The sequence below is a fragment of the Galleria mellonella genome, unplaced genomic scaffold (genome assembly GCF_026898425.1).
Source record: "Galleria mellonella isolate WM207_F2 unplaced genomic scaffold, CSIRO_AGI_GalMel_v1 utg55, whole genome shotgun sequence".
Taxonomy (NCBI): domain Eukaryota; kingdom Metazoa; phylum Arthropoda; class Insecta; order Lepidoptera; family Pyralidae; genus Galleria; species Galleria mellonella.
In genome coordinates, this window is record NW_026442115.1 from 5,298,824 (window position 1) to 5,319,653 (window position 20,830).

General features: G+C 31.6%; 1 protein-coding gene across 4 annotated transcripts in view; it reads left to right on the forward strand.

Annotated features, from left to right (window-relative positions):
* Nucleotides 1–17,071, forward strand: part of LOC113521193 (protein phosphatase 1 regulatory subunit 16A) — a 43,270-nt gene extending 26,199 nt beyond the window's left edge. Inside the window, exons 9-10 of one of the 4 annotated variants that reach the window (XM_026906653.3) lie at nucleotides 8,313–8,805; nucleotides 9,892–17,071. In XM_026906653.3, coding sequence (XP_026762454.2) covers nucleotides 8,313–8,805; nucleotides 9,892–10,124 — 726 coding nt within the window. In that variant the 3' untranslated portion in view covers nucleotides 10,125–17,071. Of the gene's footprint in view, nucleotides 1–8,312; nucleotides 8,806–9,879 lie in introns of all 4 variants that reach the window. The other 3 variants (XM_026906654.3, XM_031912736.2, XM_026906652.3) reach the window with 3 other exon arrangements.
* Nucleotides 17,072–20,830: the final 3,759 nt, after the last annotated feature.

Below are 20,830 nucleotides of genomic sequence, written 5' to 3' on the forward strand. Positions count from 1 at the left end.
CATGAAGAAATCTATTTACCTCCCTTTTGAAGAACCCCCAAGCTGTAGTCTCTTGGGAAAACTCGGCAGGGAGCTCATTCTATAATCTGAGTGTTCGTGGGAGCAAACTTCTTTATTTTTATAGGTATTTAAAAAAACTAATAACTTTTTTCTATCAAATTCGTTCTATTAGGCCTAGTAAAATATATAAATTGAAAATTCTTAAAGGAACAAACATAACATTTATATTATTTTTGTTTTTATTTAAGAAACTAAATCAAAACACAAACAAGTAACTTTTTATTACTCTCTTAATCATAACTCATGACACATAATAGGCATTAGGACTAGTAGGTACATAGACATAGGTACATTAAAACATAAAATACAACGAAAACTTAACAGGTACCTACATTATAAAATTTTTAGGCGTTTTAATTTTTTCTTTAATGCCACTTATCGGGTACAGATTTAAATCCATTCAATTAGGCTATCTCTAACAGGCTAGAAACTTTTTAGTATTTTTCCTATAAAACTTCCTTCGTATATAATAAATATAACATAATAATGTAATATTAGAATATGAAATAAATAAAAATACATCCTTCTGGCTAAAGTACAACATTTAGTTTTACTTAGTTATTTAGGCCATTGACCAAGATACAACTGATGGACGGTGGCTAAAGTACACCACTGGTTAGTGATTTATTTGATATAATAAAATTTTAAATACATAATTATTATTATAAGCTGAATGCATGTGAAAACAAATATAGTTTTATAATTATTATCTACATATATTTAGTCATATTGCGTGCTGAATGTAATATCGGTGACGATATTTCACGAGAAATGTCAATTCGATTTCCAGAATCGCATAGTAAGATTTCATTGAGTAGTTTCCAACGGTAAAAAGGAAAAGTGTGTAAGCGACACGGCACGCATCATGCGTCCATCCAAACGGACCTTGTGTAATGTTTTACATTAATTCGCATAATTTAACAAATTATTATCGTTCTTTTTCTTATGGCAACTGATTGCTTATGTATTCAATCGTATAACTTATACATACGTAAAGTTATATTTTTCGTTTTTTTTTTCTTCGGGTTTTTCAGTGTTGTATATTAAAGTAACATTAAATTTGAAATAATAAAAATAAGTAATATGATATATATATATATATATATATATATATAACTGTCCACTGCGGATTGGCAACCGCTGTTAAGTTTAGGTGATATTTTAATAGGGACGTTGCTGCCCATACCTCGATCATTTTCTTCAGTCGCCTCTTACGACATCCACGGGAAAGGAAGGGGTGGGCTATTCTATGCCGGGACCACATGGATATAAATAGGCTATATTATAAACTACTTACTTTTATATAGGATTGGTTTCACCTTATGAAACGAAAATGTTACTAGTTGGTTTATAACCAATTATAAGAAAGAGGTGGTTCTCTATTAAAGTGTTTTTTTTTGTATTTAGTAATTTTTGTACATTCGACGATGTGTTCGCCAATTTTAATTTAAATTGTACTTTTTTATTCAGAAGTTTTACTGTCGCCTTGCTCTCATTCTAGTTTTGTTAAGATTATGTTGGTTTTATGTGGATAATTTTGTATGATTTTTTCGTTTCTTAAAACATTTAATAAACTTCTATTCATATGTTTGTGAAAACAACATAATATGTTTAATTTTACATTTTCACTAATACTACTGAAGTACTAATTAGTTGATTAGTAATTTCATAAAATGGCGTACTTTTTAATTAATCCGATTAGCCGCACGTAAGCTACGCAATTACGATACATTATTCGCAATAAACTATGGCGTTGTTATGTTAATGAACTCGTTATTTTTGTATCACTATCACTCACGGATGGATTTTTAGGTTATCTACCTTTTGTATCTGCACATTGCGCAATATTTCACCGTACTATACACAAACAGGCACGCATTATGTTTATTATATCTTGATTGTAATTAGGTAGGTATGTTAAGTGACTAATAACGAATGATTTATTAGTTTCATTTTACCCTGAATTACATAAGAGAAGGTATTTTTAAAAAGTGTAATCATAGGTAGGAATTCTAGAAACCTTGTACATAATTTATATAATATTACAATTCGTGTATAGACATATGATACAATTTTACAATAAAAATATATAATTTTTACATACTAAGGATTTCTATCAAAGTATATACTCGTATATTCTCTAGCCTATTCTCTAGGACAGAAGTGGCCAACCGGTCGATTGCAATCGAGCAGTCGATCACGACTATTAGTCCAGTCCATCGTGGCAAGGCAAAAAATATAATTTTTTTTGCTAATCTAACGGAAGATGTAGATTTTCAGTTTTATGTTTTCCCGTTTATGATAAAATAAAAAATACTACAATACTATACTACATAAATGTGTACAGAACTATGTTGTTTCATTTGGTATTTTAAGAAGTATGTAATTGGTAAATCGCACAGAGTTTTGTCAGTAAACAGTAGATCTTGGGTCTATTTAAGTGGACCATCCCTGCTCTAGATAGTCGTGTAGGTCTCGGCATAGAATAGGTCATCCCTTCCTTTTCCGTGACTATCGTAAGAGGCGACTAAGGGAACTTGTGGCCGAGGAATGGGCAACAGTGTCCCTCTTAAAACATCACCAACTGCGGTTGCCAACCAGCCTGCCAAGCGTGGCAACTACTGGCAAAACCACCCTTGTGGGGATGGTCTATGTTCAACAGTGGACAGTTAACGGCTGACACAATAACAACAACATACGTTTTCTGATTTCCAATCTATGACGTGCCCTAAAAAATAGAGAATGCTTAAAACCACAAAAATTTACTGTATGATGAATATACTGTATGATGAGTGACTGATACATATTTAATTCGAACAAAATCATAAAGTAACAGCGTTTATGTACTCGTATGTTTTGTATGATGTATTTATCGAGCCTGCCTCTTAATTGGCCACCAATTAGTCCCGTAGGCCTACTTGGCTAGGCTTTACGTTCGTATTAACAAGCGGTATGTGGCGCAACAGACATAAAGAATCAAATCTAGACGTTTCTTCAACAACCGATGTAATGACTAGTTATTGTATGAACGGCTTATTTATGGGACCGCTCGGTCACTGCGCCGGATGGATTTCTAGGTCCCCATGCAACATACTGTGTTGCATGTTAAATACTATTAAGACGATGTATGTAAACATACATGCGTTTCACTAGTAATAAACGGCTAGGTATCTCACATATTTACTCGTAATTGGTTTATATATCTTGGTAATTTTTGGAAATATTGAACTTGAACTGAAATTGGTAGAGAATTATCTTTGATTATTGCAAATTTAATATTTATTTTGTTGATAATTATTAAAACTATTTTCTGGTACCTACAATCAATAAGCGGATTTTTTTTTAATTAATAGGTTTATAATACGTGTAATTTTATGTTTGAGCCGTTAGGGCGCCAGTAGGTAAAAACATACTTCCTCATTATATTAGTAAAGATTTTAATTATGTATTTATAATAAGTTATAATAGCTACAAAATATCTAATATAAGTGTATTAGAAAATTGGTTATTTTTTTAAGTTACTTGTCCATTCTTTTCGATTTTGAAAAAATAATAGTAAATGAGAACCGCTATAGCTGTACAACTTTCTGTAATATTATTACATGTAAAAATCTGTGAAATGAACTACGTAGTTTATTTGTTAACTTATTTTAAAAACTTATGTCGAAATAATTTAAAAAAACACAAAAACTAATTAACTTCGTACTTATGCGTGTAATTAGTAATTTCCATTTTACAAACGTTGCAAAAGATTCTTTGTATAATAGATTGTTATCTAAAAGTAATAAATTTGGAGAGCAATATAGGTGTTACTGGCCACTTCATTTTTCACACATTTTCAGCACTGTGGAATAACAAATCTTAAGTTGAAACGATATTTTTGAAATTGGTCATTTTTTTTTTAATTTATAAAATAAAGTTAAAATTACAGCAATTTTAACTATAATGATGTAGATGATCATTAAATTAAAGTTCTTAGAACGATATGAGTCTTAGATTACGAAAATATACTCAGCAGGCTTTCATACTTCATAGCTAGTAGAAATACCTTTCTTTGTGCATTTTGTATAGTCTACAAAAATGAGTCCAGATATAAGAAAACTGTGTGTGTGTGTGCTAGCGTAAACATACTTAATTGTTGGCATACCTTATATAGCACTAAAAAGTTAATTCCGTTCCAGATGCGTAAACCAAATATTTGTTTCGATAGACTAGCTTTATAACACAAAGTTGTTAAATACCTCTGTTCCACCTTGATCACAATTTTTCATCCCGTTAGCGTCCGTAGTATTTTGAATAAGGTTTTTTTTTCGTAGTGTTGTAGTTTCAACAAATAATTAATACACACATAGAATTAAGCGCTAACGGCCTCCAATCATAAAAATAGTTGAATAAAACTCCATTCTGGGAACATACTTTTTTCTTATATTGGAGACCATTAATTTTAATGTAACCCTAATTCATAATTTTGTTCTATATACAGTAGTTATTTGCTTGCCCAAAAGGAATATTTTATTTTACAAATATAATTCTTACTAGTAATATGAATGTTAAAGTATGTTTGTTTCCACTTAGCACCTTAGCACTTAATAAATCACAATGAAATTTGCTACTTACGTACTATATGGAATGAACTGGGAATAGGTTTTATTTTATCCAGGTTATACCGTTTACAGAAGGCAGACTTTGTACATTCTCTTCATTGGTATCTCTGATCCAATCATGTTATTGTTTTTAAGCTGTTATGTTTGTGTGACTGTATTTGAGTTTGAATTATCGTGTGGCCCCAGCATAAAATAAGCTACCCTAACCTTTCCCGTGGGTGTCGTAAGAGGCGACTAAGGGAGGGCAATTGATGGCCAGCAGCCTCTCTCTTAAAACATCTCTAAAGCCTAACTGTGGTTGCCAATCCGCCTGCAAAACGTGACAACTACTGGCAAAACCCTCTTAGGGGGAGGCTTATGTTCAGCAGTATTAAAAGCTAATATGATGATGATTTGACTTTGAAGAGAGGTAGTAAAATTACTGTAATTTTACCATTGGATTTGCACGGAGGCATAACACAATGGTCCTCAGAAATGCCAATGCATAGAAAGGGGTTCCATGGGCGTTATAATATATTTGTTACCACTTTTGATAAGGTGGGCCGTTAACTTATTTGTTAAATCCATTTGCATAAAAATAGTAGATATTTTTTTATTTTATTTATTTATTCATTCATTAGTACATATATGTGTACATGGCGGGCTTAATGCTAAAAGCATTCTCTCCCAGTCAAACATAGGGTCATTAGTGTTAGAATACTCGAATGCGGTAACTAAAAAATATTATTAGTTTATTCCCATCTAAATTTTGTTAATACTTTGCTTTCAGAGTTTAGTACTTATATGAATTCCCATTATGGAATAGGTATAGAACATTCAGCTATTCATATTATCTCGTAAGAACAATATGGTCCGCTTGGTACTTTCTCTGCTTTCGACGCGAGAACGATAGTAATTATACTCAGATAATTAATCATACTTGTACAACTATCGTGTCTTCTTGTTTGCTCAGTAATTTCGTACTGGTGTCTAATAGGTGTGCATTATTATACTTTAATATATTATCATAACAATTTTCAACCAAATTAAAAATAAAAATAAATTATACTTAAATTCATGTTCGTCTCTACTTGAGTATATTTATTGGAGCGATCGATTTACAGAAGCGTGTTACATTTTCTTCATTATCGTTCCATTAAAGTGCAATTTATATGCGTCTCATGTGTAAAAACAATAGAAAAAAGTTTTCTCTAGATGTCTTTTCTGACAGACTATCTGACACCTCATGATATCTATGTGCATATTTAATAAGTTATACAGACAGGCGCATTTAGTGAGCCACTCATTCTTCATAATAAAACAGTCTTTTTTTACTAAAGTAATCTTTTGAATTACTAATGTATGGATTATTTCACTTGTTGTTATTAATCACAAATTTGTGGACCTTTCTTTTCAGGGTTTTCCTTTGAATTTCGTTGTTTTGAAAATTCTTTTAAGCGAAAACTTATTTTTCTCTTTCATGTCGTTTCTCCAGATTTTTATAGTTGTTAAATTTCTATTATCTATCTTAATTTCCTAATCTTATATTGTCTATGATTTACACTAATTGATTTTACAAAATAAATATACAACAATAACGTAGCAAAATACACATTTTCTTTTTAACTTACTTTTAAGTGGAAGTGGTTAATTAATCCACTATTTTTTTCTGTCTTGCGTGATCTTATGTATGTTCAAATGTGAATAGATTTTGATGAATGTTTTGTTAATCGAGAGAGTTTATTCTCGTTTTGGTCTTTCACAGTTACTTCATTGTTAAACTTTGTTGTCAAACTTACACTTCGGAGTTCATGAAAAGTCTTAATTTTAAATATATTTGAGTAGTACGAATTATGAGAGTAATAATTATTGAACAATTTTGACATCGACACCGCATATACCCATTGCGGTATGCGTTTTTCTCGTGTCGTGTAACGGAGTGCATTTTCCTGCGATTTCTCCCCCGGGCGGCGACGACGCGGCCTCTGTCCGAGTGTTAGGCAGCCCCTCACGTCAGTTCGCATGGTCAGCGCAGCACGCATCACGCATTCTATAATACCAACTCGTCTCGATAATGCATTTTGACATAAAAATTTTCCCCTTCGAACTTCAATTCTTCCTTTATGACGTCCACATAAAGTGTTAGTGATTTGTTCTGTGGAGGATTTTTCGTGAGACTAAGTGAACATGCTATGTGTTGTGCTTTGTTGATCATTGACTATGCCGCTGGATATTATGTTTTTGACACACGACAACTTGCGTCGTATGCGCAAGGAACCGCAGGTGTTGGGATTACGATATCGGGTATGTGAACACAATCTCGGTTTGTACATGCGTACAATTGGGTCCTATACAAATTAAAAAAAGATTTATAAAAAGTGATTTTCAGATTTTTCCTTTACTTGTGCTTTACAATGTCGCTGTTTAACAAATTTCATAATTCCAGACCAAAGGGAAGGACCTTATGTATTTTGATTCTTTTTCAAATGTCAAATTATACGCGGTGAACGACCGTATCTTTTGATTATGTTATCCTTATTACGGCTTCAAAGGATTGCAAACTTGAGTATGTAATATTAATTTCCGCTTGATATCTCCACGCTTTTCTAAAATAAAAGCTCTTGACAAATAGACAGACAAAGTGACAAAGTGATTTTATAAAGGTTTCATTTTTGCTATTGAGTTGATGTGAAATATTATTTATCTATGAAACCTTATTAAAAGAAGCAAGTTGAAAAAATGTATAACTACTTTATAAATGTCACTGAGATATTGATAGTTAACCGTCGATTTTGGATACATTTTTATAGCGTCTTCATCTCTCCATCTACCTTGTTTAAAGTTACGTGTAATTTGAAGTAGTAACTTCATCTTTGTAAGTTTTAATAACTTGCTATCTATAATTTTCGAAAATGTTTGATGTTTAATCCATTACTTGCTACAGTTAATAATAAAAGACCCTTGATCGATTGCATTATATTGTTTGTGTATTAATCGATAACCTTTTATATTAGAACAACCAATTTGGTGTATTTTCCCAAGTGTTAAAGAGAAATGTTTATGATGTGATTAGATTTGTTAATATTATATTTCAAAAAAATTAAAATTAATTTATTGTTTCTCAAGGGGAGATGAAAAAAAAATCATATTTTTATATCTTTATTTATAATAGTCAATTGAAAAAAGCGAGGTTTGAAATGTCCCGTCAAGGTTTCCATTGTTTGTCCCTTCATCATTATCCTTACGGCCTTGTTCCATTATTTGGAGTCTGTTTTTACTTTTAATTTTATATTTGACTCGGTCATCTCCGTCTCAACATTTATATAATACATTTTTGTAATGTTCTTTACAATAATTACGCCATAATTATTATTTATGATTTTCGTTACCAACAGAATTAATTTTATACATTACGTGTTTTTACCAGTAATCGTAAAACACGTTCGAATACTTATAAATTTCGTTCCAACCAACTTTTATTAAATTACGATTGCTTCAATGAAGTCTGGACAGAAAAAAAAATATATGTAATACTCGTTTTAGATACTGTATTGATAGATTTGAAAATTAGTAAAATTGAAACCCAATCTGATATGTACAATTTTTAATTATATGGTATAAATTATTTATATTTCTTATTATAATTAACTTTCGTTTTCTGATTTGCAGGGCTTGACGAACGGTGTGGAGAATGATCAGAACACGGTGAATCAGTTGCAACCCGATGATCTACCACACAAACGGTTATCCGCTGGCTCTACAACATCCAACCAGAGTTATGACTCGAATGTTGATTACGCGGTGCCCAAACATTCCTACAACAAAACAAACGATAACAACGTATCGTACAACCAACCGAGAATATCGAATCCTCTGTTCGGTGTGAATGCCGCATCCAATTATGCGCCTGGATCTGTACCGATATCACAACATGATCCTATGAACGACCAAAAACATTACGAGAGAAATTTACCGAACGGCGTCCGTAAGGCGCCAGAGGGACAAGATAACGACTCGTTGAAGGTGGAGGACGTTTTAGACTGTAGGAAAGAGGTGATAGTGAACCCCAAACAAATCGCGATCACAGATGGCGGCACCGCGACCTACACCACAGACAATAATGGTAAAATCAATGTTCATGTCACCGTCATGATTAATGCAGGTAATTATATGCATCCTTACGAACAATTGACAAACGCACATAATATACATAGCACATTTTGTAACTACTTGTCTAACTTCATATAAAATTATTCTAACAGTTTTGCACAGTGTTAACAAATAGTCCCATTGAAGTTTGGAGGTTACCGGTATCGAATATTGAATCGCTCTCGAGGATGCATATGAGGCAAGCAGTCTCCGGTTGTAGTTGCATGCGATGTACAGTCCAGGGCCTTTGTTATGATATGTATATCTATTGTAACACGTACGAAACCTGAGCCCGAATTATGGCAACTGTTATGATTTTGATATGTACGTAACGTAACTGAAACAAGATTTCGTTCAGTTGCATTTCATACATATTATAATCTTTTCATTTATCATACTTATAAGTCTGGTTAGGTTTCGTATTAACCGTAATAGTTGTGCATACCGTAATTAGGGCTGAATGTTTCTTATTGTGATATCGTTTGGGATTTAGTTAGACTTCTGTTGTTTTTGTTACACGCACTCTCACATTATTATATTTCTATCTTATCTTTTATTACGTTTGTTTTACACATCTTTCTCTATTTCTGTACTAATTTATTATCTGCTTTATATTTGTCTCACTTACACCAATTAATGATTTAAATATATTAGTTGTACTTTCAAGCGTTCACTTGTATTATTCCAAAGAAGATAAGCATAATGTTTAACATAATAAATGTGAAAGTGATGCTCCACTTGCATTGAATGTGTAACATGCACGTATTCATAGAAACATCTATGCTTGTCTCGGAGAATGCAAATTGAAACTGTACTCCCCGTGTTTTAGCATGGTGCAGTTGGCATTTTGGTAGTTTTATTATCAAATACCTGGCTGAGATTTTCGGAGTCAAAATCAATAATCATAATTTTTTAACAATCACATATTTTGTTAAATCTGCAAGATGCTTTTAGTTTTTTTTTTTTTTTTTTTTTTTATAGTTTTAGTGACCTGTTACCATGCTATAACGTATACGCGTATAGTAAAATACGCTAATTTAAAATGTGATATTATACAAGCCCTAATTACCCACCTGGTACATTCCAGGCACTCTTGCAGATTTGAAAAAACAACGAGCACAAATAAGAACGAACGGCAGCCCGGTAGAGAGCAGCGTCACATCGAACAACCATAGTATGAACTCGATACCGGAGGTGACCAAACAAGATATGCCAGTGCAACTGAACCCTTTGAGCATGTCGTCCAGTTCAGCGACAGTGACCCGCTTCTCAGGCCACACCAGTGACGTTGTCGGCGATACCAGGTCGCAAAGGTGCTGTGTTATTATGTAGAAAATAGATAACAATACATTTCATGTGATTTTGATTGACACGGTGACTTGAGTAGGACGAGGCGAGATTTGAATACGGCCCTGGACGAGGCATGCGATGATGACTAGCGCGTGTTTCTACAAATCAGGTCTTTAGACACTAGTCACTTGTTAACAAGCTAAATAAGGAAATACGAAAATAAATCTTTTAAAATTTGGCCATAAAGATGTTTCCTTCAGGTTCAACAATGAATAAGGCCGTTACTAGAACAGCCGGCCCTGCACCGTGTTGCATCCTAGTCTTTGGATTTTTATGCAAAGAACAAACAAAGGAGCAAGTGTATAAGTCTGATTGTCATTCCAAAAAAAGTTATTTTGTGTGATTAAGTTCGTACCAGATGACTTTTACAATTGGTCTACGCGGCGAATGTAAGGAAATTAGTATCACAGATAAATTAATTATTTAATGTCGCCGTTGTTAGTATAATTGTTATTTAACAATGATCATTGCCGAGAGAGTATTGCCATTTTTACTCGAGAAACTATGGCTTGCCAGTGTGCTAGAAACAGTGTGATAGTTCTAAAAGAGCTCAACAGTTATTATCTAGAATTAAGGGTAATATATAAATGGTTGCTAATCTTTTATGTAGTATTAGAACTGAATCCTAATTGTGTACAGTTAGTGGTCTTCTAGCGGTATTTGTATATAAATATTTATAGTAGTCGCTTTATTTTTTTGTCTAAACATTCCATTGAAACTGTATTATTTATATCGAGAGAAATATTGTGTATTATTATTTAAATAATTTATTCATTTAGAAATATGTGTAACTAGGTACATGAATATATTTATCAGTATTCCAGAGATGTTTTGAGTCGTAAATGTCTGTAAATGGTTTTTTAATTGTTAATAAATAATATAATCAAAATAAAATACATTGCTGAGGAAAACCAAGTTGCAACAAAAATAGTGATTATTCGAAAGTGCCTCACTGATTGGATTACATTGGATCTTTTATACAAAATAGCATTTCGTACCTTAATGCAAGTTATTTAATTCTGATATGGAAAAATATAATTTATTTTGATCATGTAATAATTAATATATTCCAGACACTGTAGTTCGTATGTAATTTAGTAAATTTGTTAGGACTCGAGTGATATCCTTACTTAACTGCGATGAATGCCTTATTGAAACAATGTAATGTATCTTTTGTTATGTGGACCACTTTATGGTGATAATGGGTACTAGTAGATGTCTATTCGCATATTAAATAAAAAAGTAAGTACTACAATTGAACCGGACATAATTATTTTTAAGGTTACATACTGCAAAATTTACGTAACAAACGCTTTGTGGAAAAAAACAATTCATAATTGGTGTACGACGTATCTATTTTGTTATTATAATTAAATCATTATGAAACAATTCAGTAATGAACATCGTATTTAAAACGGTTGTATACACACATTATATTACGAGAAAGATTTTTTTATTTAATATTAAATATACTTAAAAAAAAACACTAGTGAAATAAATAGCGAAATCTAATATCACTCTTAGATAAGGTAACATTAATGCTCACGCGCTTAAAATATAGGCGCTTGAAATGTGATTATATCAAATAAATAGATTGAATTAAAATAACTTCAAAATAAGCATGTTAAGATAAGCGTATTTGGGCAGCTTAATTTTAAAAATCTTCCAAAACAACAAAGACGTCGTCTGAGTTCCAACTTTCTAACAAAAGACTGGATTTGTTATGTAGGTATTATATTTTAATGCAGTCGAGCGTAAGAGCAACTTAAGCATTGCTTTATACTATATACGATAGACATTTGATGGAAAAAAATAGTGAAATGGTTAAAAATTTTTTACAATAAATGTGGCATGAGTAATAGTTGCCCATGCGCATCGACTGTCGTATTTGAATCCAAAATACAGCTGATTGTTGATTGAGCGAGGGGGGCCACGGCATTCGTGCTGTTAGTACGTTTTGACGTCCGTATATTGCTGTTGCATATAAAATTAAACTATTCAATAGGAATAAAGATTTTTACTTTTTACTCAATATTTTACTTTTGACAGGGAAATTATGTAATTTAGTTTCACATCAAACCCTTTATACTGAAGGCAGATACTGTTTTTTAGCGAACTTTGTTCTTACGTATTGTTTTTTACGCTTTGTTTATGAAATATATGAACTACAAAATTGAATGAAAATTATGAGGATAATGAAGGAGTTCATATTTAGGGCACTAACATAAGCCAATCATTGTAAGTTATATATTATGACTATCGTCATCAAACGATCCTAGATAATTTTTGATTAGGTAAAAAACCTTTTCTTAACAAAAGTGATACTTTAAAAATAAATAAAATGTATTCTTTTAATTTTAAAAGTATGCATTGTTTCGAAAATTAATCCACTATTAACTGTTAAAACCTTACGAACTTAATTTGTTCTGTTTTCCTATCATTATATTTTTTTTAGTTGATGGAGAAAAGTTAACGAATTATAATATGCAGCTATTAATTTATTAGTATTTAATTATTTTTTTATTATTGTCATTCAGTGATCGTCTACTACATTTTTTTTACAGAATAAAATTTCAATAATAACAATGCTACGTGCAATATACGGATAAATTAAAATAGTCGAGTGCCTTTTTAATTGTTTCTTAGTGCTAAATAACTCAAGCCGTGCCAATTGTTTTCTATCTGTTGAAGTTATAGCGTGACACTTTTATATTTTATTATATTATATCAAAGCGCAGTAGGTGTCAATACAAAGTAATGATTTAAACTCTCGTATCATTTACGTATTCCAGTAATACAAATAATTAGCCAATCTTTACTTTATATTGACCAATCGCAACAGCGACATTTTCAGTAAAAGTACCTACGTACGGAATGTATTGTTATGACTTTTGTTTATAATTACTGAATATGTTGCTGTGTAGGGCCTGTCTTACCGTCTCAGATATGTGAGAGCGATTTTGTATTTTAACGTAAATTAAAATAAAATTTTGTTCATAAGCGTTACACAGAATAAAAAAAATACTGGGAAAGAGGGTACATTAAATAGAAATAATTAAAATTCTAAAATATGCTGTCATAATAGTACAATATAAGTCTGCGAGTGTCAATTCTTTTTTTATTCTGTGTGAGGGAATAACAGTTTTAAGTGTCTACGCTTCGCGTCTCTAGCGGTGAGACAGACTAAGTACAGTAGTAGCATTTTTTACACTTTCTCCATTAATACGTTTCATTAGAACGAGCGAGCCGATAGATGTCGCCCGATGCATTTAATACCAAGTAATAAAGTCGTTATTGTGGTAACCCTCCTATTGTAGAAAGATTAAAAGACAAATTAATATAATGAACATCTTTTAGTAAACTAGAAACTAAATATTGTCTATTTCTTATAATCAAGTGTTCAATGTCTGTGTTATATCTGAAAGTAGCAGCTTGACATTCCCATTTATTGTGTTAAATATGCTTTTATATAGCCTTTTTGATATACATTTATCACTTAGATATCATTGTGTCCCATCCACAATTCATTCGTCCATATCTTTAGTCATTAGTATAGTGAATATTATTTCTATAAATCATTATAATTATCTTTAGTACTTAAAAAGTACTTAAAAGATTGTATTTTAGAATTGTTTAATGTGTGTAAAAAGTAAATTATTTAATTCTATATTTAAATATAAATTGTATAGGTACTTAAAAAGTTATACCAAGCAATATCGAAGGGCCTTAAACAGATTACAGATTCACGTTTTGTTTTCAGTATTATTTTATATAAATTTACATTTTTAAAAGACAACATTATGTGATACTATTGTATGCGAACGTTTTTGCCTATTTTCGAAACGTTCGATACTTCATTTTATAATAGTAAATATAAATTATTCATATCTTAAATTTGTGAGTTGTGACGGCAGTGAATTTTTTTGTACTTTTAAAGAACTAAGTACTTGTAGATCATATCCTTTCATTTCATACTACTTATCTTGCCTTAACTCGAGCAAATTGATACATAATATTACATTTATTATTCACAAATTGTGTTGTATGTGTAATTTTTATATAAATTAAAAACTAAATGTATTAAAATTAAATGTCTCAATTGAAAAATACTTAAATACACAAAAATCATTCATTTTAAACTCTTGTGAAAGTATTTGCAATGTTACAATTTGATCTCTTTTTCTGACATCAAAACATGTTACAATCCTAATTGATTATACCACAAAGTATTTAATATTTACTCCATGGAGCTTATAAAATTAAGACAATAATATTGAGTTTATAATATTCATTAGACAATTCTTGTATTCTTCTACAGTTTGAATTATCTGTAAGAACACCTGGATTAATTTACGTGTATCTTAGTCGAGAATCCTTGTATATTTTCGGGACCATCCAGGACCCTTAGTCTTAAGCGGCCGTGATGCGAGCCTTTCTGTAAGTAATTCGGATGTTCTTACATTATACCATAATGTGTACTTACGAAACTTTTAACAATAACATGTATTTTTAAAACATTTCAAAGATAATAATAGAAAACATATTAAAATATTTTGCACGAAGTGAAATTAAATATTTGTGAATAAATCATTGATAATTTTGTTGATTAACGCCTTACGTCACATAAAAGTAAATATTTTTTTTAACGTTGAACTAAGTAATAATAAATTGATAATAGAACGAATTTATTTATTTTCGCGTAACGTCACTGAAGATAAACATAGCGGGTTGTTTTTATAACGTAGCAAATAAGAAATAAAGAAAACGTTATGTATGGTTAGTAATTGATAGGTTAATTTCATTAATGACAAATATTCCAAGTAAGAGGAATTTTATTGCAAAAGTGCAAAATATCCAATTTCCATTGCACCATATTATACATTTTTTTTAATATGGAGATCTTATTTTAAATTCAAATTTAATTATTAATATCAATCGTTAGTCTTGCCTTAATATCAATTAATATTTCGTAACATATATTATTGTATATAATATGGGCCATGGATCACCCATTATGATCATGTTTCTATGATGTATACGTATTCAAAATTTGTACAGGCGTTTTATTAATATTTAAAAAGAGGTGAGATCAGTGAGAGATCTATTTGTATATAATATTGATAATTAGGTCAACTTTTAGTCAGTTAAAGTAAGCAACATTTTGATCATAATTTCGTTCTATTGTAGACAAAATTTAATACTATATTTAAGACTGCGAAATCCTTAGAATTTCCTACTTGTCCTTTTATAAGCGTTTGGCAATTATTATTAAGATTTGTAACATGGAAATAATTGTTTCCGCTTACCTACGTATATGATATATCCAGTCCCCTGGATAAGTGACAAACGAATCTATCGATAGTCCCGTCATCGTTACCGCGTGGATAAGATAGAACGATACTGCTTCTTGTTCTATCTCAGGTGATAATAAAAATTTTAATACCGATAGGTTTGGTTGCGATCTATCTGGAGGGGTTGTATTGAATTTAATAAAAATATTAATTCATAAAGTCAAATAGAAATTCTATAATTAAGACCTTGCCACCTAGTCTTGCCTTCTCTTGGACCATACTTCATATCCTACAATAATAAAACAATCTAGTACTCCATATTCGTAACAAGGTATTAGATATTTTTTGTTCTATATTTAAATTCTTGTCCTACAATTCAAGATTTTTTAATAATTAAAGTGCTATGTTGTAGTAATAGGTTTTGGATAGTCCAATATTATTTGGCAGTATTTATAAATTACTAAATGTTTCTTTTAATCATCAAAAGAGAATATTGTGGATAATAATCATATCAAACCCCAGGTTGTAAATATCCAATTTCAAACTTGTAACATAATGGATGTATAGACTAAAATACAAGTTGTTAATCACAATTTTTTTAATTTGTATTTTTCAACAAGTAGAGTGAATACTGTTTATTCAATTAATGAGAGAGATAAAATAATAAATAATTTATTGCAAATAAAATGTGGTTAATGTAATTAAATTGATGATAGTAGAAAGCTATTGTTAATTTTCGCTTAATTAAAAGTATTTCTTGTGTTTGTGACTAATTTAAACGTCATGTCAGATTTTAAAATGTTGCTAGTGAAATTAAATAAATCTTTTTAGAAATTACACAGGATGTAAAAATTGTACGTAATGGATAAAATGTGTACTTAATTTTTGGTTTCTGTTTTGAGGAATGGATATTACCAGCTCAGGTTTCGCTCAAATATACAGAGGATTGACTGTATTCATTGTAACCTAAATATACGTGCATAATACGTACGTATTTCAGAAATAAGTCGATAAACTTGCATACTTAAACATTTTTTTATATATATTTTATTGCATAATTAATAACAGGATTGACTTATGTATATTTCTATAGAGAATGCTCGGCAAAAATACACTTACTAACGTAGCTTAAGAACCATCCGGTACACTTAATCATAAGTGGGCAATAATGCAAGCACAAGTCTGCTTGCTGAGGCTTGTATATACATAGATGAATAGTTTTTTTTGCAATAAAATATATAGTTACAAGTACATTTAATAATAAAGGTTCACGTCTAAAATTTCGAAATAGGTAATGGATAATTTTGCAGTCAGTCGTCTGATGTTTATCACAGCTCAAAATCTATACGTATTTTACGTTACTGTCTAAAATATCAAAATATTTTTACAGTACAATTATAACATTAGTACTATTATTTCTGCCAATACACACGAAGTCTTACATAAAAAGTCAATGCAAGTTGTGTTGGTTTTATTTAAGTTACTATGTTGTTATTTATTTCAATGTAAATAATTAGGTGTTTGGTATTAATCTTGATTGTGAACAGTAGTGTGAACTTTAGTTGGAACAATTATTGTTTGTAAATAAACGTTTAATTTGCCTTAAAACGTAAAAAATAAATATGTATACAAATTTAATTTGGTCTTTTTTTGTACAAATTTCATGTGGTCATTAGATAAGGGTGGTTACATAATGCTTATTTAATTAAAATATAACCCACACAAGTATAGAGGTACAAGAAATACAGGGTTTAACCCATCTTTGCATGTTTTTTTTTTATTGGTGAAATAAATCAAGGTGATATAATGCATGTTCACAATTATAGGAAAAATGGTTAAAAAATTAAATTTGACAGCTATGTTTTTTTTTCTGCAATAGACATTAAAAAGATATCCAGACACGATCAACTTAAAGTGAACTTGTTCTTTTATATAATTTTTAGGCATTCAATGTTATGGTGGAAATTACCACCATTATGCAAAGAAAGGTTAAATTTAGTCTTAGGAATTATTCATAGAAAGGAAAGTATTCATAGATTAAAAATACTACCTATTACGACTATATCTCAGAATATCCATTTATCAAACATAACTTAGTAATGTGGATTACCAGTCCCATTGATAGAAATATGCCCTGTCAGGTCGACCTCCGCGTGGTCCCCCTGGAAACTCGTGTTGAATCCTGGGTGTGTTCATCACGATAGGCTAATTGACTTTCCATTTCATTCTCACCTATCATTTATCACTGGTGCCCCTTCAGTGTATAAGTTAACGAGACGAGAGGTTACCATTCCATTATGATCTATAAAAAAAAAAACAAGTAGTATATTTTTACGGTAACGGTATTGTTTTCGATAATTTACGTCATGTCAACGCCAGACTGCCTTAAGACATTTTAATTTAGTGGCTTTTATCATGAGTATTGTCACAGAGAGAATAACAAGATATTTATAAATTATCTAATTACCTAATACTGATGTCTCTACGCTATATTACGTGAGATAAAACTTACGGAAAATTAAATTCTAACATTTCAAAATCGATCACGTTATCTAATCCGGCTTTTAATATTGATGAAGTACTCGTGTAATTAAGATAATAATTATCGTTCTATGATTTCTAGAAGTCACTGTATAGAAAATTATGAATAATCAATAAAAATAAGTTAAAAGTTTTATATAAGCAGACAGGCAGTTGTCTATGTAGTCCGATAGGCTTTCGTTTAGCCGAAAAAATCTGTCTCACTTTATTGTAATTTTTAAGATAATCGTAGAGAAGCTGAATTGTCCAATTCAAAGGCACTTATTTTTAATGGATGATAATGGAATGATAACTCCGCCCACGCTATTGGAATACGCTGGTGGGGCATCAGTGAGGGATGACAATAAAAGCAGGTCAGTTAGCCCATTGTGATGAATTCCATTAGAATTAACCACGATGTTTTCCAAACGGGAACCGCGTGGAGGTCGATCTGATTGAGTGTATTGCTGGTAATAGGTCAGTTAGTCCTTATTACTAACAATCCCTTTTCCCCCATTCAAAGATACTAGGAAGTTATGCACTATTTCGTGTCCTGTGCAACCATAAACTAAATATAACGCACTATATACTTCATAATCTAAGTGTGCGGGTAGTGAGGGGATTGTTAGTGATGCGTTCCATTGCTAGCAATATACCCTGTCAGGTCGACCTCCACGTGGTCTCTCCTGAAAACCATCGTGTTGAATTCCTGATCAGGTGGCCCGTCACGATGAGCTAATTGACCTGCCTTTTCATCTCACTTATCATCCCTCACTGTTGCCCCGCCAGCGTACACTGTTAGCACAGACGAGGATAACCATTCCATTGTCATCAATTAAAAAAAAATCTAAATGTGCAACTGAATCTGAGGCACCTTTTCTTTAAACCTATCTCTTAACCTAATATTTTAATTTGATAGCTTCCCAAAACTATTGTTTTAAAGATTATCATACATTAAAATTATTGTAATTTTGGCTGAAATCTATTAGAAAATTAGTATATTCCTTTAAAAAAGGATTTCGCTGTAATATTATATCAAATTAACATTCTAATTTTAGCGATAGGTTTGGAGAATAAGACCATTTCACCAACACAAAATGGAATTTGATCTGAAACAAGATATTATTATAAGTACTCCTAGTTCGATCAATGCAAAACTTAATTTCTAAATGTTAAATATACGAGTAGATTATACATCTGTTCGTCCGGCAATTCCTTGGTGTTGCTCATTTTATATTGAACCTAATTCTCTCATCGACAGAAAAAGCAAGCAACCAAAACTGTTTTACGGAAGAGGGAAGCCCAACCAAAATGGGTTTGGAGATATAATGTAATAAATTCCTCCCTAACTAGTGTTTATTTAATGCAAGAAAGTAGATACTTATTCTGAAAGCATTCTTTCGTTTGTGTTCGCATCTTGCGTATTATCTTTTTTTTTAACGGGTGACAATGATATTGTAACGCCACGTGCGTTATCGGTATACTATGGCGGGGCATGAGTGAGACATGACAGGTGAGAATAAAAGCAGGTCAGTTGGCCGGTCGTGACGAATTTTACAAGAATTAACCACAATGGTTTCCAGGGGAACCGTGTATAGGTCGACCTATACAGTATCTTACTAGACCTCACTACTAACAATCCCCTTCTCCTATGCGAACAACTTTGCGTGTTGTTCTTTTAGTCGAATAGTTACACCTTTTTTATCTACAACTTATTTTTATTTGTTTCGCAATCGGATTGTCGGAGAGATTGCACGCTTGGCAGCCGATCGCTTATATCCTTATTGCAACTATAGTTATCACATGTTTCTTCTACTATAGAAGCTCCCGTCCTCTTTTAATATTCACCCCGGGAGTAGTGATTGCCAATCCATCTTTACCCCCGGAGTAAATGCTACTTCATTACTTACTAAATTGTCATGTTTGTCTTATTGATCTCCATATGATCTCGGCCTAGTAATCATCATGATTAATCCCTTTTGTATTCGTCACGATGGACCAACTGTATCTCTAGTACTCCGCCAGCGTATATCGATAGCGCAGGCGGATTTATTATTCTATTACCATCATATACTAATTAACAACCACTCACTCAAACAACTATCTCTATCATTCCCTGATGTTTGGGAGGAGGATTAGTAACGGCCCTGTTGTTAACAATACACCCTGTCAGGGTAAAAGAAAGGGAGTGTTAGTAACTGATAGCAGTTATTATTAGTAAGTATGGACATCCATCCGTATTTTTATGATGTCGGTAACATCATAAACATATGGGTGTAATAAAATAAACTAAGTATTAAACAATAAAGTTTAAAATTACTTGTAGCATCATATCATAACCTGCTTATCAGTGTGCTATATTACACTTATTAATAAGTGAAGATCACCTTATCACGATACTTTATAAGGTGATTATTAACACTGAAAGATAACGAGTTTGAGGTCGATTCCTTGTAAATTGTTGCATTCAAGTACGGAAACAATTTTATCTTAATAAATGCTAAAATATCACTTATATTAGGATTTTTTTTCGAGCCTAAACCTCTTTATGAGTTGTAGAATATGAATTTATTATAAAAAAAATAATCAGATACCGGGAAGGGTATAAAATCGGAGGGTTTTTCTAGATATTTTGTTATCAGAGTATCGTTTGTTAAGAGCGTCAAACTAGACAGACGACGCGCGCCGCGCGGGCGAGGTTTCGTCACGCCGCCGCGCCGGCACGTCATACCGAACACCCGCGCTACGACGCATATCCACGCGGTTTGAGCTGTTGTCGGACCGACAGCTTAAAAATATTTTATTTAATAATTCCTATACATGGTGATTGATGATGCTATCATTATAGGGTTTGAATAGTTACAGCTGTAAAACTCG